The following is a 25,801-nucleotide window of genomic DNA, read 5'->3' on the forward strand; positions in this document are numbered from 1 at the left end:
TTATATGAGCCCAATTTAGGTGAAAAAGAGAGAGTTTTCCTCTGAGAGGGGCTTCCAGGCAAGAAGTTCCTGCAGCCCAACAGAGGGAGTCATTGAGTTTGTTTTCTATGAGCTTGCGACCTGTCTTCTCCTCCCCTAGGGGTGGAAGCAGTCCACTGTCTTGGTCTATAAGAGGCTTGCGTTTGAGGCCTACCTCGGGGGCGTCTATATCTACCCCTCTGAGGCCTGTCTGAATTGGGGAAGGACCAATTTTTTGTAGGCCAATTCCTGCTAAATCTGGGTGGCTGTACTTGTAAGAAATCTTTAACTGTTTGCATGGACTTAGCCTTGTCCTCCATCTTTTTAATCACCTCTTCAGCTTTAGATCCAAATAAAACATTATGCTGAATAGGAGCATCTAATAATTTAGCCTTTACCTGATCTGGCAAATTTTGTTCCTTTAACCATGCATGCCTTCTAATTACTGTGCCAGAGGCAGAAGCCCTACAAGAAGCCTCCATGGCATCAAATCCACAGTGTAAACCATGTTTCCCAACTTGTTCAGTGGCATGCAATAAGTCATGTAGTTCCTCATCATCTGCAAAGGCGGAAATGGAAGAAAGCTTTTGCTTTAAAACAGACAGGAGAAATTGCTGGTATTTCAGCATATGAAACTGACAGTTTAAAGCCCTAATAGATAAAGTAGCAGAAGTGTACACTATTTTGCCCCATCTTTCTAAAGATCTGGAATCCTTCTCAGTGGGAATGGGGTTTTTAGCAGAAACGGCCTTAACGCCCTTAGGACCCTGAGAAATGGTTTCAGGGTCAGCAGTAGGGTTCTTGAATAAAAACTGGTGGGAATCAGGAACCCTATAGTATCCGTCTGGCTTAACAGAAGCTGGAGGAAAAGAGTCAGGAGTTAAGTTAGCCTCCGAAAAAGCATCATCCACAATATCCAAAATAGGAGGAATAGCCAGAGGCCTATGTTGGGGAAGAAGAAGAAAATCCCTTAGTCTTTTCTTAGATTCAGAGTACTCTTGTCCTTCCCAGTGGAAATGTTCCCTCATTTCATGCAAAGTTTCCCCAAAAGAGAAATCCTCAGGGGGAGAAGCTGAAGGAATGGATTCTTCAGCATCAGAATCCTCATAAGGAGGGAAAGAATATTCCTGGTCAGAAGAAGAAGAAACAGAAGCCTGATCAGAGGAGTCGTAATAAACTTCCTGCCTTGGCCTTTTATCTGGAGGGGGATGTGAACCCCTAATCATAGTAAGTAAGTCCTCCGCCATTTTAAGTAACTGTTTCTGAGACTTGGGAGCCGGATCAGTAGAGGCCTGGGTTGCGGTCTTTGATTTGGAAGGAGTCTTTGCCTTGGTCTTTGGCTTTGCCTTTATAAGAAGCTGAGTAGGCCTGAAAACCCCTTCGGAAGCCGGTACCTGCACAGCGGCTCCGGACCCATCCGAAGGAGCATTGTCCGAAGGTCCAACAGAAATATTCAAAGGCTTAGTTGGCTCCCCGTGGGAGTCTGTTTCGGCTATCGGTTCCGAAATGGCCGACGACAGGGGCTGCAAAAGCGCTTCACTGACGACGGCCGAACCTGAAGCTGCCTCTGCTTGTGCGATATCGTCTGATTGGACCTCGGAGGCCTGTCTTTGTCCTTGCGTCGTTTGTGAACTCCGGTAGCCGGGACCGTATACGACGACATTTTGCAATTAAACTGTCTATCGAAGTAATGAAAAGCAAAATCGTACCTTCATTTAATAGTACGTTGATTGAATCTAGCACAAAACCGACAACTGGCTACATCGTGGTCAGGGCCTAAGCAAGGAATACAGTAAGAATGAAAATCCTTATGAGGTATTTGCTTCCCACATGAAATATAATTAACAACTTTTTCTGACATCGGACTGGAGCAAGAAAAAAGTTTCCCCAACGGGGTACTTAGCTTTGAGTAGGAGAAGAAAGTCTTCGGACTGAAGTTTGATTAGAAAAAATTGTCAGGAGTCAGCCGACCGGCACTTGCAAACTGCTATCACCGCACGGCAAGAAAGACTGGAGAACATGGCGTCGGCTGTCAGCTTTGTACTCCTGGCGCTCTGACGTCAGGGAGCATGGCTGAACAGCCGACGCCGGACCCAGACTTTGGGATTCTGGCCGACCGAGGACTACTTGCCGGCAGGGGAGAACCCTACAGTCATGACGGCAACAGTGAAACACGATGAACATCTGGATGAAAAGAAAAGGTGCCATACTACTAGGAACAAATGCATAAGAAGTTAAAAATAAAGAGTAGGAAGCAGCTAAGCAAGTTTTAACACCTTTATTGAATTATTACTTTTGACATATGCACCTTAACATTTACATAAAAATAATCAAACCATATTAAAAAGCTCTCATTCACAAGCATTACAGGATACATAGCAATGTATGTGGTCCATAATCTAAGCAACATTACATAAGTTATTCAATTCCTGCCTTCCCTTAAACCTCATTCCTCCGCCAAAACATTTTTTCTGCAAGAATTGCTCCCACAATTTCCATTTATGTAATTTACTCCTACTCTTTTTTAAAGAACTCACTTCCTGTCCTTTTATCTCTGTTGCAATATTCACTACTTTAAGTATAGTTAGTTTAGATTCTGATTTCCATTTTCTAATAAATCCTTTTTTGGTAGCTACCAAAATTAAACTTCAAGGCCTTACTACTTCAAGGCAATTCAGATCCTGTATCCCAGCTCAAAAACAACAATTTCCTCAGTTACACACATTTGCTCGCCCAGTATTCCTGACAAGAAGTACTCTGTTGGGAATTTTTAAAGTCTGTCAACTCAATATACTCCAAAAACATATGTTACCAGTGACCTCTATTCCCCATCACACCTCCAACATTTGCTATCCACCTGAAGAAAAATTATTTGGAGTCTGCTTTGGGAAAAAAAGTATCTATGCAAATACTTCCAGGGAAAAAGCCTAAATGTTCTAGACTTTGTTGCATACTTGGGGGCTATATATATGTCCTCCCCATTATTTCCTTGTGAAATGCACATCTAATCTCCCTTCCCAATCTTTAAAAAACAAGTAATCTCCGTGGTATCCCCGAAGTCTCAAAACAACCCACTAAAGTGTAGTGGGTCTAAAAACCAAACAGTGTAAGAAACTTCTCTGTGTGGAAGATTTTCAGTACATATATTTGTAGTTAATAACTGTATATTAATCAGATCAGACAACAGTAATAGAAGTAGCGAACGTAAACTCAAGTCAAAAAGTAATAATAGAAAATATATAATTCTACAGCATTACTAAGTATTCGAAAGTAATCCAAGCAAGGCAGGCACCGTTTCCAGTCGAAAATCCTTTATTAAGTACACAGACAAGCGATCCAAGTAAAACAAAAATAGAGTAATAATTTCCTCACAAGCTTTCTAAATATACATATGCTTTTTATCAGGCATGGGAGTGGTTTATTGTGCTGTAAAACAAAGTGTTATTGGTACACATGTTAAATTCACATCCCTTCCCCCATCACTGTGACATTCGAGCTGGTCCTGCCCTACCTAGTAGCTGTCATAATAATATATAGCCCTAATGTACTTTAATGGTACATCTTATTTAACCAAATTATTAAGTCTGTGATTTTATACAAGGCAATATACTACATGGCAGGAAATATATCAACCTTAGCTCATTTTGCAATCAAAAATTATATATAAATATATACATATACATTTTGCATGTAAAAATCAGTTTCTATTTTCATAACCTATTGTTAAGAAAGATCGCTTTCGTCCTTCTAGACTTCTTCAGGTCTGTGAACAAGAACCCTAAAAACCTATATAATTGTATAATTAGTTAGTACTGTTATTACCATCATTTTGAATAAACTGGAAAAAAGAGAACCAGAAAAAAGTAAAAAATATATATATATATATATATATATATATATATATATATATATATATATATATATATATATATATATATATATATGTATGATGATGGAAACAAAATATACACTTAAATTTCAAATGATTTAAAATGGCATTTAAAACCAATTTGTAGGAAAAAATAAAATAAAATACACTTAGTCATGTAAACAATGTGGCAATTTTCTAAGTTCCAGTGCACTTTTAATTGAACAGTAGTAGTTTAGTCCGGGCTTTCTAAAAGAGTTCAGCTTTAATTGCCACATGAGTTCCTTTTTCTCCTGAATATTCGGGATGTCTCCTTCAAGATCGCCCATGTCTATGCGATCCAGGATCTGGAACTTAAAACCTGTGTCTCTTTTATGAAGAGAAAGGTGTTCGGCTAGTGCATTATTTTTACATCCAGAGCGGATTTCTGATAGATGACATGAGGTCACAGCCCAAAGAAAGACGGGCTACACCTAAGCAAACAACACACAGAGTGTGGCCGTCGGCTGGTGACAGTTTATGGCCACACACTGTGCACTTTTTAAGTACTTGTTTTGGCTGATCAGCCATCCCAAAAACAACAGAGACACAAGGCCTCACACCAACCCACCACACGCTCAAAATACACACACACACACACACACACACACACACACACACACACACACACACACAGAGCTGGCAGGGGAGACCAACAAGAAACTTTTCTAACATGGCGCACCAGCAAGGGGGGAGGAAAAGGAGAATAACCTACACTATTAAACCCACACACAAAAAAACTATTAAATTTAAACTAGAAGCTTCAAATCACTACTCAACACCAGAGCTCAGAGACCATGATGCAAGCGATAGCCGCAGCAAACTAGATCTGAGGGAAGGAAGGAGGTGGTGGTGTGTTATGGGTAGGGGAGGAGCTTGGAGCTCAGAGCAGATGCTTGTGACGTTGCCGGCTCGGATCTGTATTTCCCATAGGTTGAAGATCAAATGAAGTAAACTACTTCAGATCAGCAGTTTTATATGTTAGTATAATCCTCATCCCTTGCCATTAGCCAATTACAACTACAAATCTGCCACAACTCTTTGCCTCTTCTATTACTACTGCCGCTCCTCTAGCAATTAATACAAGTGCTCATCTTTTCCTTTGTCTCTAATATTCTGCAGAACATCCATCCTGAAATCCTTTTATCAAATTCACATGCCCGTTTCTTTCCAAATGTGTCGCCTGTAGCACTATTTGCACTCAGCATTTTTTATTTTTTATACAAGAAATATCTTCACTAGATCACTTATGACATATGCAATCGCACATTTATATAAATAAAAACAAACCATATTAACATAAACTTAGTTACAAGCATTTTACATCGCAAACCATACTGACATAATTTCAGTTGCAAACATTATACATCACTTATAATCTACCCAATCATTGTCAAACATTACACAGCACATTCACATACTACCTTCTTTTAAACCTAATTCCTCCCCTGTATGTACTGCTCCCACAATTCCTATTTTTCCTATGTAATTTGCTCCCACCTTTTCTAAAGATCCCAATTTCAGTTGTTCTATATCTGTTACTATATTCACTACTTCTAGTACAGCGGATGTAGACATTAAATTCCATTTTCTACTAGGTGCTTTTTTGGCAGCCACCATAATTAGACTCAGCAAGGGCCTTACTATGTCTAGGGAATTCCAATTCAGTTTCATAGCTCAGAAAAATCATTTCCCTAGTTACACCAATTTGCTCAGCTAGTATCTCTGATAAAGTTGCCTTGCAGGGAGTCTTTAAAGTCTGTCAACTCATTGCACTCATAGAAAATGTTCCCAATTACCTCTTTCTTCCCCATCATACCTCCAATATTTGCTGTCTACTTGAGGATAATTCTCTGGAGGTATTAAACATCTTTGTAAACATTTCTAAGCAAAAATCCTTACATCTTCTAGATACTGTTGCATGTTTAAAAAAAAAAAAAAAAAGTGGAAGCCAAAGGTTCATCACGTACAATAGACTATAAAAACTAAATAATAGTGACTACAACCACTAAAGCGGAGCACATAAGAAACTTCAATATGAAAAGACAACCGCTTTCAAGCAGTAGCCCTTCATCAGGTCAAAGTACTCAGTTAAGACACTCTATATAAAACTAACAACAAGTAAAACAGTTAAGCGCAACCAATCAAATGCTATCAACAGTTAAGCCTCCAAATCTCCAAAGTGGGTTTTAAAGGAAAACAATGACTCATGCTGGGTAGCTTATCAGCCTGTAATTGGGCCATCCAATTCATTTCTGCTATCTCGATTGATAAAACAATGTTACCACCTCTACTGTTCTTACTTAAAACCTGTAAAACCATAAATAATAACATATGATCACTGTATATCATTAGCTAATGCACTGTTCTGCTTCAAGCATCGTATATCGCTCATATGTTGAATAATCCATTCCCATAACTGTCTACTGCTCTTTCCCACATAAAAACTCTGGCATCATTGGCAAATAGCTACATAAACAATGTGAGATGTCCAGCAATCTGCACATCCATTCAAATAAAAAAGCTTACCAGAAATAGGATGTCTAAATGCATTATCACTGCAAATGTACCTACAAGCAATACATGTTTGGCAAGGAAAGGTACCTTTTCTTAGACTCAATATATTCATCTTTGTCTTGGGTCCATAACATAGCCTCCTTTTCAGTGACCGGCAGTTCTTAAAACCAAACCTAGGACACTCACCAACCACTTGTTTAACACTATCATCAGATGCTAATATGTCACAATTACGGTTAATCACTTGACACACAATGCCCACATTATTAGTATAAGTCAGGATGACTCTGGGCTCAATCTTTCTCTTAGTACCCCTCACCTCATGGCTTCTTGCCATATCATATCTTTGTTTCGAAAAGAATGGTGCACCTCTATTGGATCTCATCTCAACAGAGTCCTTTGACTACTAAACCAATTATTTGAGGTTTATAACCTCAACTATAAAAATCTCCATCCCTCTCTCCTATAGCTTCTTCAAGAATAATAATCATGGTTTAGTACTGAAATGGGCCTGTATGAAGCTGGATCTTTGCCCTCTTTAGGTATTGCAGCTACCACCATTTTATTCCAGGATGTTTGTACTTCTCCTCTTAAAATACTGTTAAAGAAAACCTTCCAGATCTTTCTCAGTTTCTCTCCTAGCTTCCAAACTTCCACAGGAATACCATCTATTCCTGGGGACTTTCCTGTAGGACTGGTTATACATCACCATTTTTATATCACCTCTATCTTAACTGTTAGTAATTCAGCCTCGTCTACCTCTAACCTTGGCATATTTAATTTGTCCATAAACATTTCCACTTGTACTTTTCTTGATTTCCATATTTCTCTGCTTTATACAGACTTTCACAGAATTTCCAATATATTTATAATACTTCTACAGGATCTTGTTTTCTTCCTTGCTACAGGCTCACTAAGTTTGGCAACAGCCTTTTCTAGTTTCTATTGTCTGAGTCATTATGCTAAAAGTTTTTGTGCTCAAGCAACTATTTTTTCATAACAACTCTAAACAGTAATCTTTCTAAACTCATGCACATTATCAAGGTAATTCCTTATTTTCCGTTTAGCATTCTGCAGTTGTTCCTTTTCCTGTTTTGTGAGATTCCCCCTATTTTGCAAAACTTAAACATTTATCAGTCCCTCTAAACAATTCTGGTTATTTAACCATATCTCTCTTTCTTTTACTTCCACCCTATTTTTAAACTCCACTTTAAATATATCGCACTCCCTAGCTATATTTTAAGAAGAAATTTCTACTTCACTAATAGTTCCTGAATAATTTCCACTGCCCATTCCTTAAATTCCTCTTTTCAACAAATAGGTGGGAAAGCGCCATTGTCTCATTTTTATTTCATTACAGTGCATTTTTAATTTAGTCACGACTGGTGCATGACCTGAATTTGTTACTGTGTGTGTACCAAGACTCCAGTTAAATGCATATGTTCCTTTGAAATGTAAACTCTGTTTAGCCTAGCCCAGTATTTGCATCTTGGGGAATAATATACAAATTCACTCAGAACCCCTAGTACTGAATTCAGATCTTCCATGCCAAATATTTTCACACTGCATTTCTTAATATGATTAAATATTATTTCCTTTTTGTCTATACCTGTGAGACCATTCACATGTTCTAAGATAATATGGAAAGTGCCACCATTATGATAAGAAGTCATTACACCCACCTATTGTACGTGGCTCTTTTTTAGATGTCTAATTCCACCTTTTGTGATATATACATCCATTAATGTTTGGCAGGTTAATCCTTTATACAGTTTTTTCTTAACACTGGAACCGAAGTGACATTTTACAATAAGTTTTGTTTTAATAAAAACAAACAGAAAAACAAACATACCCAAGAGCACCCCCATAACCTATTAACTTAGTACAAACACACAACTATGTACATCTTCAAATAATGAAGTTAGCCCTTCTAATATGAACATATGTGCCAAATGGACAGCTGCTAACACATGCCCTAGTTAACCTGAAATTGAGAGTATTGATGCTAAGATGCAGGTTATTGCCTGTGTTTCTACTTATATTAGATGGCTTATGTTCTTTTTTTTTTATATTTATCCCATGTGGAAACTACTTGCAAACTTTCAGAAAATATCAACTTACATACTTTAAGAAACCAGTATTTTGTCTTTTACTGCCCTGTTATCAGCTTGCCTCCAAGAAAAAGGAAAAAAAAAAGATAAATGCAGTCCTTTGTTGCAGTCTGAAAGATAAGCTAAAACATTTGCTGCTAAAGGAAAACTTTTCATCACATTTGATGTTCTCATATTTACTTGTTTCCATTAAAAAAATTGATATTAGACTAAGGGTCATAATTCAGACATTCGTCTAAGAAGTAACGGAAAACATATCAGCAGTACATATATCATGATCTGTATACTTTTACACTCCATCTTCCACCTCAACAGCCCAAGATTAGAACCTATTAAACATCCTTTAGTCTTGCCTTTTTTCTCTTTTTGCACTGGAATGCCTACATTTCTTACTACCAAAAAAGAAAAATTAAACAGGATGTTTACTTTAATAACTATTACATACAAGAACTAAAAATACTTTAGTATAAAATATGCAATTTACATTGTGAAAAGCTTCATAGAAATACTGTTAAACTAAATTGTTTTACTTGCAGTTACCTTTTTCCTTCCTCCTCCCCTCAAGAGTCCTTCAAAACAGTAATGAAGATGGGCAAATTCCTCTCAGTCCCTCACAAGTTTAACAAAAGTCAACAAAATCTACTCTTTCCACTTATTCTCATACAAATGTATTTCATAAATGTGAACGATGCCTTGCAGTCTCATATTTATCCACCAATTTCCATGTTGCTGGTCTTATTCCTGTTCATCTCCATCTCCAAACTCTAGATTCGGGTTCAGTTTCACTGTGTTCCCAATTCTTCTGGTCATCTCTTATGCTTCTCTCTCAAGCACTTTCCTTTGGAACAATGGAAAATGTTTGAATGGCAATGTCTCTCCATCTGCTTGATGGCTCATTTTTTGTCAAACTTTCGTATTTCTTCCTTAGCCTGTTCTGCATCAAAAAATTACTTTGATCCTTCAGGGAAAAAAAATATCTTGAATCTCACACCTGACCTGCCTCTCAGCATTCCATGACTACTGGAAAAAATAGTTTCTCTTCTGTGGGTATACAGTGAATAATCATTTTCCACAAACACACTGTTTCCAACTTTTAATACTTTGCCCTTTTGCCAGTTTTGTCAGGAGTAAGGATCACAGCTTTCTGGTGGGAGGTTAGCATCTTTACTGATAAAGGTATTGTCTGCTTTCTCAAGGCCATATTTGGAGCATAAACACAGTCTCATACTTGGACAGCCTTTTCTTCACTTCAACCTCCGATTTTTGCAATGTTATCAGCTCATTTAAATATATATTTAAAGCTTCTTCCATTTTTTCTAGCCTTTTGTTATTTGAGCAAACGTCTTTAAGTGTTTCATTTTAATCATCTCTGAGTATATCTCATTTATTTTTTCCTCTAGACTACTGGAAGCAATATCTTGTACCAATGCTGGAGTTTGAACTGCTTTTTGCTAAACAGCTGCAGGATTCTTCCCAGTTAGTGTTTTCTCTTCATCTTGATTTTCTTTCAGGCTTTCTTAGTTTCTTCTTTGTAGGCACACCGGCAGTGTACTTAATAGCCAGCAACTGAATTTTACTCAAGCTGACAATATCTCTAGCTGCAGTTTCTGTTTTCACACTGGGAAAGCTGAAGTCAAACTGTTGATCTATGATGCAGCCATCTTGGAAGTCCTCCTCAAGCAGGCATTTTTTTATTTGGAAGTCAAATAAAAACTTCCATATCAAGGTCTTCTGGCAGAAGATAGACCAGGGGGTAGTACTGAGTGAAAGATCAGCTCTGGTAACGTTTTAGTGGAACTGAAAACAGAAGACATTACCAAGAAAGGGACAAATAATGAAGCATAAAGATGTCACAGAAATTATATAAAAAAAAAAAATCAGAGGAGATTAAAAAGACTGGGAGAGAAGATTCGAATGTGTCAAAGTAGGCGTTAGAGGATTTTACTTCAACAGCAAATTAGATATTGGTGATATGAAGAGAATGACAAAGAAAATAGGAAACATTTTTTAGGAGATGTGTGGGGTTATTGGAGTTTTAAGGATACCCTGTAGAACATCCTGACACAGGTGTTGGGGAGACATATATTAACTAAGATGATGTCATTGAGGTGGTGCCTAGTTTAGAAAGTACAGTTTTGTACCTACCATAAATGTAGATGTCCGAACTGGATAGCATCTGCAGTCATAACAACTGGGTTGTCCTGTCGTCAGGCAGCCCTTCAGTCGGCCGGATTCCAAAGTCTGGGTCCGGCTTCGGCTGATGTCGCACTCCACCCGACGTCATCTCTGTTGGTCTTCGGGTATAAAAGCATCAGCCAACGCCATTTTCCTCAGTGTTTCTTGCCCCAGATGCCAGAAGCCCTCTTGCAGGCTAAAATTTGGATAGATGCCAATGTTTCCAAATAGATAGAGGTAAACACAACAATAAGCATGTATGTACATATATACAAACAAATACACCATAAAGACTCCCCAACAGCTAGCTATTAGGAGGGTAAACACCCTAGGAGTACCACAGAGGGAAGGAGGAGGGTAATCCTGACTGCAGATGCTATCCAGTTCGGACATCTACATTTATGGTAGGTACAAAACTGTACTATGTCCTTCATGGATGCATCTGCAGTCATAACAACTGGGTAGAATACCATAGCCAACTAGGGAGGAGGATAAAAGTAGATTATGGTGTGTTTAGGATCCCTTGCAGTACAGCAGTGGCAAACCCTGCTCGGGATCTGGAATATAGAGGCAAATTATAATGCTTGGCAAATGTATGCACGGAGGTCCAAGTAGCCGCCTCAATAATGTCTTTGGTTGCCACTCCTCGTAAGAAGGCTGTGGTAGTGGCTGTTGCCCTTGTAGAATGAGGTCTTATGTTCTGTGGAATTGGTTTTCCATGGAAGGAGTAACAGAATCGTATGCAATTTCCTATCCATTTGGAGATTGTCTGTTTGGAAATAGCTTTTCCTTCCCTTCCTGTTGCATAGGCTACAAAAAGTTGGTCAGTCTTTCTGCTATTTTTGTTCTGTCCAAGTAGTAGCGTAGCTGTCTATGTACATCCAAGGTATGCAGTATTCTTTCCCTCTGTTTTGTGGGTTGGGAAAGAAGGTAGGTAGGTGGATTGCCTGGTTTAAAGACACTCTGGATACCACCTTGGGCATAAATGTAGGATTAGTCCTCATGGACACTCTATCTTGGTGGAAGATTAGGAAGGGTTGCACTGCCATTAAGGCCTGTAGTTCTGAAACCCTCCTTGCTGAAGTAATTGCCAGTAGGAAAGCAGTTTTCCATGACAGGTGTTGTAGGTCTGCTGTTGCTGCTGGTTCAAAGGGTGATAGTGTCAATTTTTCTAGCACAAAGTTCAAATCCCAAGCTGGTAATGGTGGTTTCCTTGGAGGTTTTACATTCTTGATTCCTCTGAGGAACTGCCTGAGCAAAAGGTGAAAAACAGGTGGATCAAAGCTGTATTCTGCTGAAATAGCTGATGCATGTATCTTGATGGAGGAGTAGGACAGGCCTGAATGAAGAAGTTCGCCAGATACTCCAGAATGTTAGGCATATCTATGTTTGACACATCTTTTCCTCTTTCTGTACTCCAAATGACAAACCTTTTCCATTTTCCAGCATAGTTCCTTCTTGTTGAAGGTCTGCGTGCTTCAAGAATAATGTCTTTTACTCTTTGGGAAAGTTCTGGATTAGCTGCTGCTATGTGATGTTCCATGCAGTTAGTTGCAACGTTTTTAGGTTTGGATGTATGATGCTGTAGTTGTTCTGAGTTAACATCAAAGGCATCAGGGGTATTGGCCACATATTGTTCCGAGACATGCTCCTCAGTAGTGGGTACCAGTGTTGTCTTGGCCAGTTCGTAGCTATCACGATTATCCTTGGACGTTCTTCCTTGATTTTCAGTAGTACCTTGTGTATCAAAGGAAGAGGTGGGAATGCATAGGCTGTTAGGCCTTTCCAGTTGAAGGAGAGCGAATCCACTTTCCATGCTAGTGGGTGGAATGTCCTTGTGCAGAATTTTTTGAGCTGGTGATTGAGAGGTGATGCGAATAGGTCTATCTGTGGCATTCCCCATTTCTTTGAGATGGTCTTGAAGATGTCCGGGTGCAGCTTTCATTCGTGGGCATCCGAAGTGGTTCTGCTTAATATGTCTGCTAGAGTATTGTCTTTCCCGGTACAAATATTGCCTGTAACTGGATGTTGTAGCTGAGTGCCAGGGTCCACAGCTCCAAGGTCATTCTGCATAGGGGTATGAATGAGTGCCTCCCTGTTTGTTGATGTACCACATGACTGTGGTGTTGTCTGTCCTTATCATCAACTGGCCCTCCTTGAGAAATGGTTTGAACTTTTGGATTGCCAGTTTTACTGCCAGCATTTCTTTTAGGTTGATGTGCAGGTGAAGTTGATCCTGTGTCCACAATCCTTGCACGCATTTGTCCAGCATGTGGGCCCCCATCCTAGGTCTGAAGCGTCTGTTGTGATGGTCTGGCTTGCTTGACATCTGCGAAAGGGTAGGCCTGGGTTTGACTGGCATGCCTGAGCCCACCATAGGAACTCCTGTTTTAAGCATGGAATTAGTGGGATTTCTGTTTCTAGACTGTGTCTGTGTTGGGACCATAAATTCTTTAGGTACCACTGTAGTTTTCTCATATGTAGTCTGGCAAATGGAACCAAGATTATGCATGATGCCATGAAGCCCAAGGCCTGCAGTACTTTTCTTGCTGTTAACTTGTTCAGTTTTGTTAGTGCCAAGAAGTAAAGAGGAAGTTCTTTTGTTTTTCTGTAGTCAGGAATGCCATTTGTTTTACTGTGTCCAATTCAGCCCAAGAATGTCCTTGTTTGGGATGGTATCAGCCTTGACTTTTGTAAATTGACTGTGTATCCCAGTGCTTGTAGCAAGTAAATGACCCTTTGTAAATCTGTTGTCAGCTTGCTTTTGTTGTCCCTTGTAGCAGGCAGTCGTCCAGGTATGGGTAAATTTGAATTCCTGTAGTCTGCAATGGGCGATTACTGATGCCAGGCATTTTGTGAATACTCTGGGCAGTAGATAAGCCAAAGGGCAATGCTGAGAATTGATAGTGCTCTGATCCTGCAAGAAATCTGAGGTATCTTCTGCAGATTGGTCGAATGGGGACGTGCAGGTATGCCTCCTTGAGATCTAGAGTTACCAGCCAAGACTCCTTGCCCAGCATGGGAAGAAGCTGCTGTAGGGTCAGCATTTTGAATTTTGGGACAATGATGTATGTATTTAAGGTGGACAGGTCGAGAATTGGTCTCCAACTTTTTCCTTTCTTGGAACTAGGAATAGTCTGGAATAGAACCCCTTTCCTTGCTCTGCTGTTGGCACTCTTTCCACAGCTCTCATGTTTGCTAACTCCATTATCTGGCGTAGAGCCTCTGTTTTTGATTTGGAGGTAGATTTGGCATTCCTCTTTTGACTGGTAAAGTGTGGAAGTGAAACCGTAACCTTGATCTATGGTTTGTAAAATCCACTTGTCTTTTGTTATGCAGTGCCAGTTCCTTGAAAATAAGGTTAACTTTCCGCCTAGAGGAGCTGCTATTTGTTCCCTGGTAGGCGGATTTAGGGTTAAGTCACTGTGGTTGTGCTGATGTAGTGGCAGTGGCTGTGTCTGTGCCTCTGTTGTTACCTTGCCACTGTCGTCCTCTGTAGGCACCTCCTCTGGATTGGTTTCTGCCTCTGGAACGCCTATTCCTGCCCCTTTGAAATTTTGTAGAGTCAGGAAAGGACCAATTTTGGCAGGCCAGTTCCTGCTAAACCTTGGGGTTGAACCTGCAAGAAATCTTTAACAGTTTGAACAGATTTTGCCTTTTCTTCCATTTTCTTCATAACCTGCTGGGCAGGTGTACCAAACAAACTTGTCTTGTCCATAGGAGCATCTAGCAGCTTAGCTTTAACATGATCCGGTAAAGCTTGTTCCTTTAGCCATGCATGCCTTCTTATCACTGTGCCTGTCATGGCTGATCTAAATGAAGCCTCCAGTGCATCATAGCCACATTTTAAGGAATGGTTGCTAACCTGTTGTATGTTATTTACCATCTCAAATACATATTTCTTATCAAGAGATTCATCAGTGGTTAGCTTTTTAGTAAACTGATCAAGCATAAACTCCTGGTATTGTATCACGAGAAACTGACAGTTTAAAGCTCTAGCTGAGAGAGTAGCTGAAGTGTAGACCTTTTACCCCATCTGTCTAATGACCTTGCTTCCCTTTCAGAAGGAGTAGGGTTTTAGCTATGGTCGCTGCTACTGCCTTGGGACCCTGGGATATAGTTTCTGGGTCTGCAAGTGGGGCCTTGTAAAGGTGGTGATGAGTATCTGGCACCCTGTAAAATCTGTCTGGTTTGGCAGGGGCTGGGGCAAAAGAATCTGGAGCGGAGCAAACATCATTGAAAGCATCATCCACCACAGAGAGAACAGGAGGTATAGCTAAGGGCCTGTGCTGTGGGAGGTGCAGAAAGGTCCTAAGTCTTTTTCTGGAGTCTGAAAAATCCTGTTGCTGCCATTTGAACTGTTCTCGCATGGCATGCAAGGTTTCCCCAAAGGAGAATTCTTCTGGTGGGGAAGCAGCTGGAATGGATTCTTCAGCATCAGAATCTTCAAAATTGGAGAAGGGAGCCTCTGGCTGGTCAGTTATGTCTGATTCATCAGCAGATTCATCAGAGGACACTGGCTCAGGGGGCTCTGCCCTAGGTCTCTCCTCTGGGGGCTGAGAGGCCCTATCTGGGTGAGATTGAGATCATCTGATTAAAGAAATTAAATCTTCTGCCAAAGTAAGCATTTGGGAACTAGAAGAGGGCCTGGATGTGGGGGCTTAACAGGCACTGTTTTAGTAGTCTTGGCTGCTTTAGCCCTGGCGAAGGCCTTAATGGACATGGCTGCTGGAGGCCTAGCAGCACCACGTGCTGGGGTAGAGACATCCAAGGATGGTGTCTGATAAGTCAACCACCGTAGTGGGTAAAATTTCTGAGGTCGATTCAAGAGTTGTAGCAGGGGCCTCAGTTGTAGGAATAGGTTCAGCTGTACTTAGATCAGTTTTCTCGGTTTCGCCGAAACCGAGACACTCGCGTTTGCTTAACCATGGTTTCGCCGAAACCGCGGACCGCGAGTGTCGGTCTTTATCTTTGCGTTTTGGTAGATTGGGTAGTCGGAGGATCCGACGGCATAATGAAACAGAACCAAAACTGTTCTGCAAACTCCGACCGACGCCTAAGCGTTCGTCGGTTGAAAGAAGCACAGGCGAACAGGCTGCTACGTCGTGGGCTGGGCCTAAACAAGGCAGACAGTAAGAGTGGAAATCTTTATGAGGTATTTGTTTCCCACAGGTTAAACAATTGTTAACTTTTTCTGACATCGGCTGAGGCAAGAAAGAGTCCCCAACGGGTACTTAGCTTTAGAAGTCTTGTAGAAGTAATCTCTGGATCCGACCGACAACAGCTTCTGCTTCGGGCACCACGCGGCAAGAAAGACTGAGGAAAATGGCCGGCTGATGCTTTATACCCAAGACCAACAGAGATGACGTCGGGTGGAGTGCGACATCAGCCGAAGCCGGACCCGGACTTTGGAATCCGGCCGACTGAAGGGCTGCCTGACGACAGGACAACCCAGTTGTTATGACTGCAGATGCATCCATGAAGGACATCTGCTGAGAAATAGTAAAGACTTTGTAAATGTATTAACAGCCAAGAAAGCAATTACATGAAAGTGGAAATCGAATACTAAAACCACTGCTAGTGAAGTATTAAACATTGTAAAGGAAATAAAAGTTCTAGAGATGGGATCATCAAAAGATAAAGTAATTTTCATAAGAATAAATGGTGCAATTCAGAATATATACCTGGGTATTAAGACAGCTGATGCTGGATAATGGAAGTGTATATATATATATGTGAGAATGCTTTGCCATAAAGCAAACTAACAGCTCTAACTTGCCAAGTAAAACTTACAATTACAAAAAATGCCATCATCAAATAAAATATTAGGCTACTAATAATGAAGACCATAAACTTGCTTGAGCCTATTATAAAGTATCTGAAGTAAACAGAAAAAATAAGCCTATTATGAAGTATTTGAAGTAAACATACAAAAAACTGTAGAAATACTGTTACATTTACAAAGCTTTGTTGTAGCAACCCCAGTACACCTTTGAAAGGTACTAAGACTAAACAGAAACAGATGCACACAGCACTGCTGTACAGAAACACCAAGGAGCAGAAAAAAAAAATAACACAATAATGACGCATTGGATTAAGTTACTCAGTTTTGCTTTCATCTGTTATGATTACAAACTTATAAAGAAAGCACCACTCTCACATTTTTAAAACTGATCATGTGGCCACATATTAACCAACCACAATAAATACCATATTAAAAGTTCACACAGCAAACAATACTTAAACATCGATTAATATTAACAGTAAAAATACACAACCTTAAAAAAGTCTAATAAAATGTACTTTCTAAAATTAATAAACTCTTGCAGCTCTTTGTCTAAAATTTTCTTTAGGATATTACATCATTCAGATGTACAAGTTTTATGGCATCTAACCCTGTTATCATTGCTAACTTACTTTCACAATCACCTTCCCCTTCTAGTTAATTATTTCATAAATGAAAAAAAAAATACCTTCTTAAAAGTGGTGCAAACTGTAGTGTGCCTAAACAGAGCAGTGTCAGTTTTTTCTTATATCGCTGCAATGCTGATAAATCCTTTCATTTAGTCTACATATCATTCTTCCCTGCATAACAAAAAAATCACAATTGACACGATGTACAAAGCTAACTGGATGAGAAATGTAGGCTTGCAAATTTAATACACAATGAAAACAGTGGGATTAATAAGACTACTGGTTATGAAGATCATTCCTTGTAACAACTGATAGAGCAGATACTAGTGTATTCGGAGTTTAAGATTCTTCAGATCTGGTCAGAAAAGATGTTCTTGTAATTGGAAATTCTGTTATTAGAGGAACTGAGACTTGCATCTACTGAGAAAATAATGAATATCGAATAGCGTTATGCTTGCCAGGAGCAAAAAACAGACTATGTGAGATAAGCCTCTGAATGCCTTAACGCAAGAAAGTGTAGATCTGTTTTTTTTTTCATGTCTGTACAAATGATCTCATCCGCAAGGTATCTCTGACTGTTAGTAGAGAATTTAGAGCCCTCTTAGATAATACAGCCTGTTCTGGTGTTAGGATGTATTTTTCACAAATCACATAAAGGATAATCCGGTCACTCCGAAAGAAAAGATTTTTGGGTGAATACCTACATGGAAAAAATGTCCCATTTTAAAAATGGAAATGTGTAGAGCATCCAAACCTAGTTTTGGGCATGCACATGTTCAGACAGGATGGCGTGCATCTATCAAGATCACTGAAGAGAACTTTTGCAGCAGATATTTTTCAATATTTGACAAAAACTAGGCAGGATTTTTGGTAGGACAAAAATTTAACAGTTCACAGACAGCAACATTTCATGCATCTCTGACTATTCTAAATGTTAGGAGCATTAATAATAAAGTTTTTGTACTGGAAAATTTACGTTTCAACAACATTGATGCTGTTACTGTTTGTGAAATATGGTTTAAAGAACAATGATTGGAAACCAGTTCTGTCAGGGTATAATTGTTTTTACAGTAACAGACATTCTAACAAAAAATCAAGTGGAGGGGTTAAAATAGGGATTAAAGATGGTTATGAGCCCTGTAATTATTACATGCTCAATGACAACACCAACAGCATAGACAGTGCAACTGTGACAAAGACAACCCTGGAACATTTAACAATTCCTGGAGTGTACAGACCACCAAAGTCAAGTGCTGATGACCAAGAGGAATTCATGCATTTCTTGCATGAAACACAGGAGGGAAGAACTAAAGTACAGTTTTGTACCTACCATAAATGTAGATGTTCAAGTGTAGACACTGCTGCAGTCATTACACTTGGGTTATCCTGCTGTCAGGCGGTTCCCCAGCCGGCCTGAGTTCCAAAGTCTTGGTCCGGCGTCAGTTGCTGTCGCCTCCTCCCTGACGTCAGTGCGACAGGGGGTATATAAGATGCAGCCGACACCATTTTCTTCAGTTTTTCTTGCCCCAGATGTCAGGTGCCCCCAAATAGGTAGGCAATTCAAATTGCTAATAAAACATACATAAGAAATGCAAACATACTTTCAGCTACCAGCAAATACTCCCCATAGGTAGTAAAAGGTAAAGGAACTAGGTATGTACTAGCCAGTAAGAGGGGAAGGAGGGAGGGTAACCTGGACTCCAGCAGTGTCTACACTCAAACATCTACATTTATGGTAGGTACAAAACTGTACTATGTTCATCGTGTGACACTGCTGCAGTCATTACACTTGGGTAGAATCCCAAAGCTGAGGTAGGGCGGTTGGTTCTATAAGGCATTAGGGGTGGCTATAAGGCCCTGCAGCACTGCAGAGGCAAAGCCAGCTCTGGATTTAGAGTATAGAGGCAGATGGTAATGCTTGATGAAGGTATGCACAGAACTCCATGTTGCTGCTTCCAAAATATCCTTGGTAGGTACTCCTCTGAGGTAGCAGTTGAAGTGGCTGTTGCCCTGGTGGAGTGAGATCTAATGCTGTTAGGCACAGGTTTTCCATGGTGCGTATAGCAGAAACGTATGCAATGTCCTATCCATTTGGAAATAGTCTGTTTTGAAATAGCTTTTCCCTGTGCTGCTCCAGCAAATGCTACCAATAATTGCTCAGATTTTCTGAAAGCTTTGGTTTTGTCCAAGTAGAAGCGTAACTGCCTGTGAATGTCCAATGAATGCAGTAGTCTTTCCCCTTTATTCTGTGGTTTTGGATAAAAAGTAGGCAAGTGAATGGTTTGGTTTAGAGACACACTTGATACCACCTTAGGCATAAACGTAGGGTTAGCTCTTAAGGACACCCTGTCCTGGTGGAAAATGACGAAAGGTTCCACTGCCATTATGACTGCAATTCTGAAAATCTTCTTGCAGAAGTTATTGCCAGGAGCAGAGCAGTTTTCCAAGAAATGTATTTTAATTCTGCCGTGCTAGCTGGTTCAAAAGGATTAGAGAAAATTGGTGGATCCGTGTTGTAATGTGCAGAGATGGCAGAGGCGTGGATCTTGATGGGTGAAAAGGAGATGCCTTTGTCCAGCATCTCAGTCAAAATATTGTAGTATCTGAGGAATGTTTGGCACAAGAGGATCAAGGCTGTCAGCCTGGTTTCAGGCACAGAATCTCTTCCATTTATCCGAGTAGGCTTTCCTGGTACTAGGCCTTCTGGCCTCCAGAATGACATCCATAACTGCTTTGGAGAGAGGCATTGCTTGCGTGGCTACGGAATCTTCCATGCAGCTAGGTTTAGTGTCTTTAGCTGGCTGTAGAGTAACTGATTGTTGTGCTGAGACAGCAGATGTGGTATTTGAGGCAAAATCCAGGGTGGTCTTTGTGCTAAGTTTTTTAAGACTGGGTACCAGTACTGGCGTGGCCAGTCTGGTGCAATCAGGATCATTTTTGGCTCTTCTTGCCTGGCTTTTATGAGTACCTTTGGGAGAAGAGGCAGTGGTGGAAAAGCATATACTTGCAGGTTTGTCCAGCTGAATGAGAGGGCATCCACTTTCCATGCTTGCGGATGGTAACTCCTTGTGCAGAATTTCTTTAGCTGGCAATTCATTGGGGAGGCAAACAGATCCATGTCCGGGCTCCACAATTTCTTTGTTATCATTCTGAATATTTGAGGATTCAATTCCCATTCCTGGGGAGCCTTGATATTTCTGCTTAAGTCGTCTGCCAGTGTGTTTCTCTCTCCTGGCAGGAATTGTGCTTGTAGATGAACTTGATAGTTTAAAGCTGTGTTCCACAAGGTCATGGCTTGTCTGCAGAGGGGGTAGGAGTGAGTGCCCCCTTGCTTGTTTATGTACCACATAACTGTGGTGTTGTCTGTCTTTAGTAGTAGTTGTCCTGGATGCAACAGGTCCTTGAAAGCTATAAGGGCATTTTGTACAGCTAGCATCTTTTTGATTGATGTGAAGATGCCTTTGTTCTGCGGGCCACTTGCCCTGAATACATTTTTCTGCCATGCGTGCTCCCCAGGTGTAATCCGATGCATCAGTTGTCAGTGTTTGCCTGGCTATGGATTGAGTGAAAGGCTGTCCCTTGTTGAGGTGACAAGCTTGAGCCCACCATCGAAACTCCTGTTGAAGGCAAGGTATTAGTGGTATAACTGTTTCCAAACTTTGACAGTGTTGAGACCATACATTCTTTAGGTACCATTTTAGTTTCCTCATATGCATTCTGGCATATGGAATTAGTAGTATGCAAGATGCCATGAAACCCAAGGCCTGCAGAATTTTTCTTGCAGGGAGTTGGGTCTTTGTTGCCATCAATTGAAAGTATTGTGTCAGTTGTCCTTGCTTGTCTGGCGTGAGAAAAGCCATCTGGGCCGTTGTGTTCAAGCTGGCACCCAGGAATATTATCTCTTGTGAGGGCACTAGTTTTGATTTCTTTTCGTTTACTGTGTACCCACGCAACTTAACTTTTTTTTACAAACGCCAGATGCTGTAGAAGAATGTCCTTGCTCTCTGCTTGAATCAGGCAGTCATCCAGGTACGGATAAATTTGAATTCCTTTCTGTCTGCAAAATGCAATTACTGGTGCCAGGTACTTTGTGAAGACCCTGGGCGCAGTAGATAAGCCAAAGGGCAGTGCAGAGAATTGATAATGCATTGAACCAGCTATGAATCTGAGGTATCTTCTGCAGTTTTGTCTGATAGGGGCATGCAGGTATGCCTCCTTGAGGTCCAATGTCACGAGCCAAGCTTTCTTGCCCAGCATGGGAAGAAGCTGCTGTAGTGTCAACATTTTGAATTTTGCAACATCCAGGCAAGTGTTTAGAGAAGAAAGATCCAGAATGGGCCTCCAGGCTTTGTCCTTCCTGGGAACTAGAAAGAGTCAAGTAAAATCCTTGTCTTTGCTCCTGTGGTGGTAACCTTTTTAATAACTCTCATAACCATGAGTGCTGTAATTTGTTTTTGAGCCTCTGCCCATTGATTTGGTGGCAGATTTGGCATTCCTTTTAACCTTGGCAGAGTGTGAAAGTGGAACCTGTAACCTTGAGATACAATGTTGAGAACCCATTTGTCTTTAGTGATCATATGCCATTGCGATAAAAAAGTGTCAGTTTTCCTCCCAAGGGGGCTGCCAAGAGAGAGTTGTTTGGCAGCTGTAATGGGAAGTCATTGGGGCTGCTTTTTATATGGTTGAGGCCTGTCTTCCCCTTCTATCTGGCCTGATGCAACCCCATTGTCGAGGCCTGTAAGAACCTTGTGGTTGACCTCTACCTCTTGGACGTCTGTATCTGCCCCTTTGAGGTCTGTCTGTAACTGGAAAGGACCAATTCTTAGTTGGCCTATTTCTGCTAAATCTAGGAGGCTGAACCTGTAAGAAATCTTTCTCCGTTTCCATAGATTTTGCCTTATCCTCCATTTTCTTCAATACATCTTCTGCCTTAACTCCAAATAACACATCCTGCTGCAAAGGTGCATCCAATAATTTTGCTTTAACATGGTCTGGTAACGTATGTTCTTTTAACCAAGCATGTCTTCTAATGACAGAGCCTGTAACGGCTGCTCTACAGGAGGCCTCTAAAGAGTAAAAACCACATTGCAAAGTATGTTTTCCCACCTGTTCAGCTGCATGCAATAAATCCTGCATCTCTTTAAAAGTAGGAGGATCTGAATCTGGAAGCATTTTTCGTTTCAACTGAGACGGTAGAAATTGCTGATATTTTAGCATGTGAAACTAGCAATTTAAGGCTCTCATTGCTAAAGTTGCAGACGTATATACTTTCTTTCCCCATCTGTGTAATGCTCTGGAATCTCTGTCAGAGGGAACTGGATTCTTGGCTGATGAGGCCTTAACCCCACTGGGTCCCTGGGAAATAGTTTCAGGGTCAGCAACAGGGCTTTTGTACAGAAATGTGTGAGAGTCAGGGACACTGTAGTTATCTGTCAGGTTTAACTGGGGCTGGAGGTAAGGAATCAGGATTTAGGCTGGATTCAGTATACACATCATCCACAATATCTAACACTGGCGGAATAGCAAGGGGTCTGTGTTGAGGTAATAAAAGGAAGTCTCTGAGCCTTTTCTTGGATTCTGAGTAATCCTGGCCTTCCCAATGGAAATGGCTCCCTCATGGTATGCAAGGTTTCCCCAAAGGAGTAATCCTCAGGCGGAGAGGCTGATGGAATTGACTCCTCAGCATCAGAATCCTCATAAGGGGGTAAGGAATATCCTAGGTCTGAGGATGAATCTGAAGATATGGACACCTGGTCGGATGAGTCATAGTCTGCATCCTGTCTAGGCCTTTTATCAGGAGGGGGATGGGACCCCCTGATCACATCTTGAGCATTTGTTTCTTAGGCATGGAGGCCTGTGCTGGAGAATGCTGTATTTGTTTCTTTGATTTTAAAGCTGGCATAGACTTAGCAGAGGGTTTAATGCTTAACTGACTAGGTCTGAAAACACCCTCTGAAGCTGCTGGTAAGCTCAGCTACTCCAGATCCCTCTGAAGGGTTAGTTTTGGTAGGCTGAATAACTTGTGCATCCGAAGGCCCAGCCATCTCCACGTGGGAGTCAGAGGCGGCCTGTGGTTCTACAGAAGCGGTAGTCAGGGGCTGCGAAGGCGCCTCACTGAAAACCGGAGAACCGGCGACTGGCCTAGAAGAGGCTTCGTCGTCAGTTTTTGGCCTTGGATGCCTATCCTTGTCTTTGTGCTTTTTATGTATTCCGGTCGTCGGTAGCTCTGACGGCATGGTATAATTGAATTTTCTACTAAAATAATGTCGGGCAAAATCAAACAGACGTTTAATAGTGCGTTTGTTAAACCTAGCACAAAACCGACAACCAGTGACGTCGTGGTCTGGGCCTAGGCATGGGATACAATAAGAATGGAAATCCTCATGAGGTAATTGCTTCCCACAAGAAATACAGTTATTAACTTTTACTGACTTCGGTCTGAGGCAAGAAAATGTTTCTCCAACGGGGTACTTAGCTTTGTAGAAGACTTTGGTTCTGGATTCGGAATGAAAATCTCAGGAGACGGCCGACCGGCACTTGCGAACTGCTTTTGCTTCGGGCACTGCGTGGCAAGAAAGACTGAAGAAAATGGCGTCGGCTACATCTTATATACCCCTGCCGCACTGACGTCAGGGGGGAGGCGACAGCAACCGACACCGGACCAAGACTTTGGTACTCAGGCCGACTGGGGAACTGCCTGACGGCAGGATAACCCCAAGTGTAATGACTGCAGCAGTGTAACAAGATGAACATCCTAGACCTTAAGATATTCCATCTGCTTAACATACACGTGTTTGCTAATTTAAGCAAGCTAAGCTAAACTATTAACTGTATTGTGTATTGTTAATAGCACAACAGGTAGTGTACTTGCTTCTGATGCAGAAGGCTGTAGGTTTTTCTCCCACAGTAGGTAGATGCGCAGCTGATAACTGTACTGTGTTGTAAAGGGGAGTGGATGCTGTAGTCCTTTTTAGGGTTGGGAGGGTGGCCTAATGGTTGAGGTGTTTGCCTTACAAACACAAGGTGCAGGGTTCGAGTCTCACAAGGGATAACTGTCTAGGCTTAAAATGGCTCGCAAGGGCAGTTAGCCTAGTATGAAACTATGAAACTATCACATAAGGGAAAAAAGGGGCTTTGGATGGTTGGATTCTGTGTACAAACTCCGGAATATCACTTTTGCTGTATAGTAGACACAGTGTACTTCCTCAGCAATGACAATGTTTTCCAAAAGGGGATACACGTAACTTCAAATCCTTTCAAAGTCATGCAAGTAAGTTTGCGCTACAGCAACCAAAGACATACCCTTGCTTCATATCTGTAAAACACTGAATGCGGTCCAGAGAACATGAGGGCTAACACACTTACAAACATTCCTACACCACTGGTCTTACTCTTTCAACCTAAAATAGTTTACAAGAACAGCTTTCGCGGTTTCTCAACAATGAAAACTAGAATTTAGTCAAAGTAAAATAAAGAACATTCTGTGAGTTCCAAAATGTGATGACTTCACTTACATTTTCATAGAGTGTACCGCTGATGTCTGCTCCATATATTGGAGACACAAATGTCAAGTTCTTCCAGTACTTGCGTTCCAAATCCTCAAAATTCTGATGTCGAGGTGTGCAATACCTGGAACACAAAACACAGAGCATATGAAAAAGTAGTTCTTACAACATTAGTAATTTTGATTCCGCAATCAAAGTGAAATCTCTGTAAGCTGCATTGCAGATACCAAGTTAAAATGGCACTGCAAAACCCTAAGAACGTAACTATTTCTTTGATAAACATATAATTTTTTATATTTTGAAATTTTGTTTGAAATATTTTCTGCTTAAAAACCTCAGCTTTGGCCGGCTAAGATCTAGCTGTATTCAACTGGAAGTATAGCAGAATTTAAGTACCTTTATCTGCACTTTTTTTCAAATAATACAGTATTTAAACTGATTTTATTGTGTTGCATGAATATTAACTGAACTGGAAGTTTTGACTCTGTTCTTCAGTTAGTGCTTGCTTGAATTTTATTATCGGTTAGTAATTGCAGGTGTGGGGGTAGCCACATTCTTTGATTTCCTGTCATTGCCTATTTAAGTGGTACAGTTTGAAATATTTCGGCTTAAAAACCTCAGCTTTGGCTGGCTAAGATCTAGCTGCATTCAACTGGACGTACAAGAGAATTTAAGTACCTTTATCTGCTCTTTTTATCAAATAATACAGTATTTAAATTGATTTTATTGTGTTGCATGAATATTAACTGAACTGGAAGTTTTGACTCTGTTCTTAGTGGCTTTGAAACTGCCCGCCCATCTTGTAAATTTGTGTTTAGATACTCCTTCTGGGCCCATCTCATTTGCTCACTCAACTGAGTGCAGTGAGATCATATTCTGATTTCAGGCACTCCTACTGTGTACAAAGAGAGCATCTGGGAAAGAGAACAAAAAAAATTTAAGCTCGTTTCTTGCCTTTCCTGTTAAGTGGTCTAGACTGTTTGTAGGCTTCTGAGCCCCCCAAGCCCTTCTGGGTTAGAGGGAAGCCTTCTAGCTTTGTTTTGTTTCTTATAACTAGCCAGTTTTCTAGTTTCAGCACTCAAATCTGTTTCTTTGAACTCAGCACTTGTTCAGAACTCATTGTAAGCACTACATAAGCTGCAAATTACTACAGG

At 40.7% G+C, this 25,801-nt stretch overlaps 1 protein-coding gene across 1 annotated transcript in view; it reads right to left on the reverse strand.

Moving 5' to 3' along the window:
• The window catches only part of KDM4B (lysine demethylase 4B), a gene marked incomplete in the record, with an annotated part of 3,340,808 nt that overhangs the window by 2,533,484 nt on the left and 781,523 nt on the right, over nucleotides 1-25,801 (reverse strand). The window contains 1 exon segment of the mRNA XM_044054047.1: nucleotides 24,657-24,771. Coding sequence (XP_043909982.1) covers nucleotides 24,657-24,771 — 115 coding nt within the window.

This window comes from Protopterus annectens, chromosome 13.part0 (assembly GCF_019279795.1).
Source record: "Protopterus annectens isolate FY-2018-M chromosome 13.part0, PAN1.0, whole genome shotgun sequence".
Taxonomy (NCBI): Eukaryota; Metazoa; Chordata; order Ceratodontiformes; family Protopteridae; genus Protopterus; species Protopterus annectens.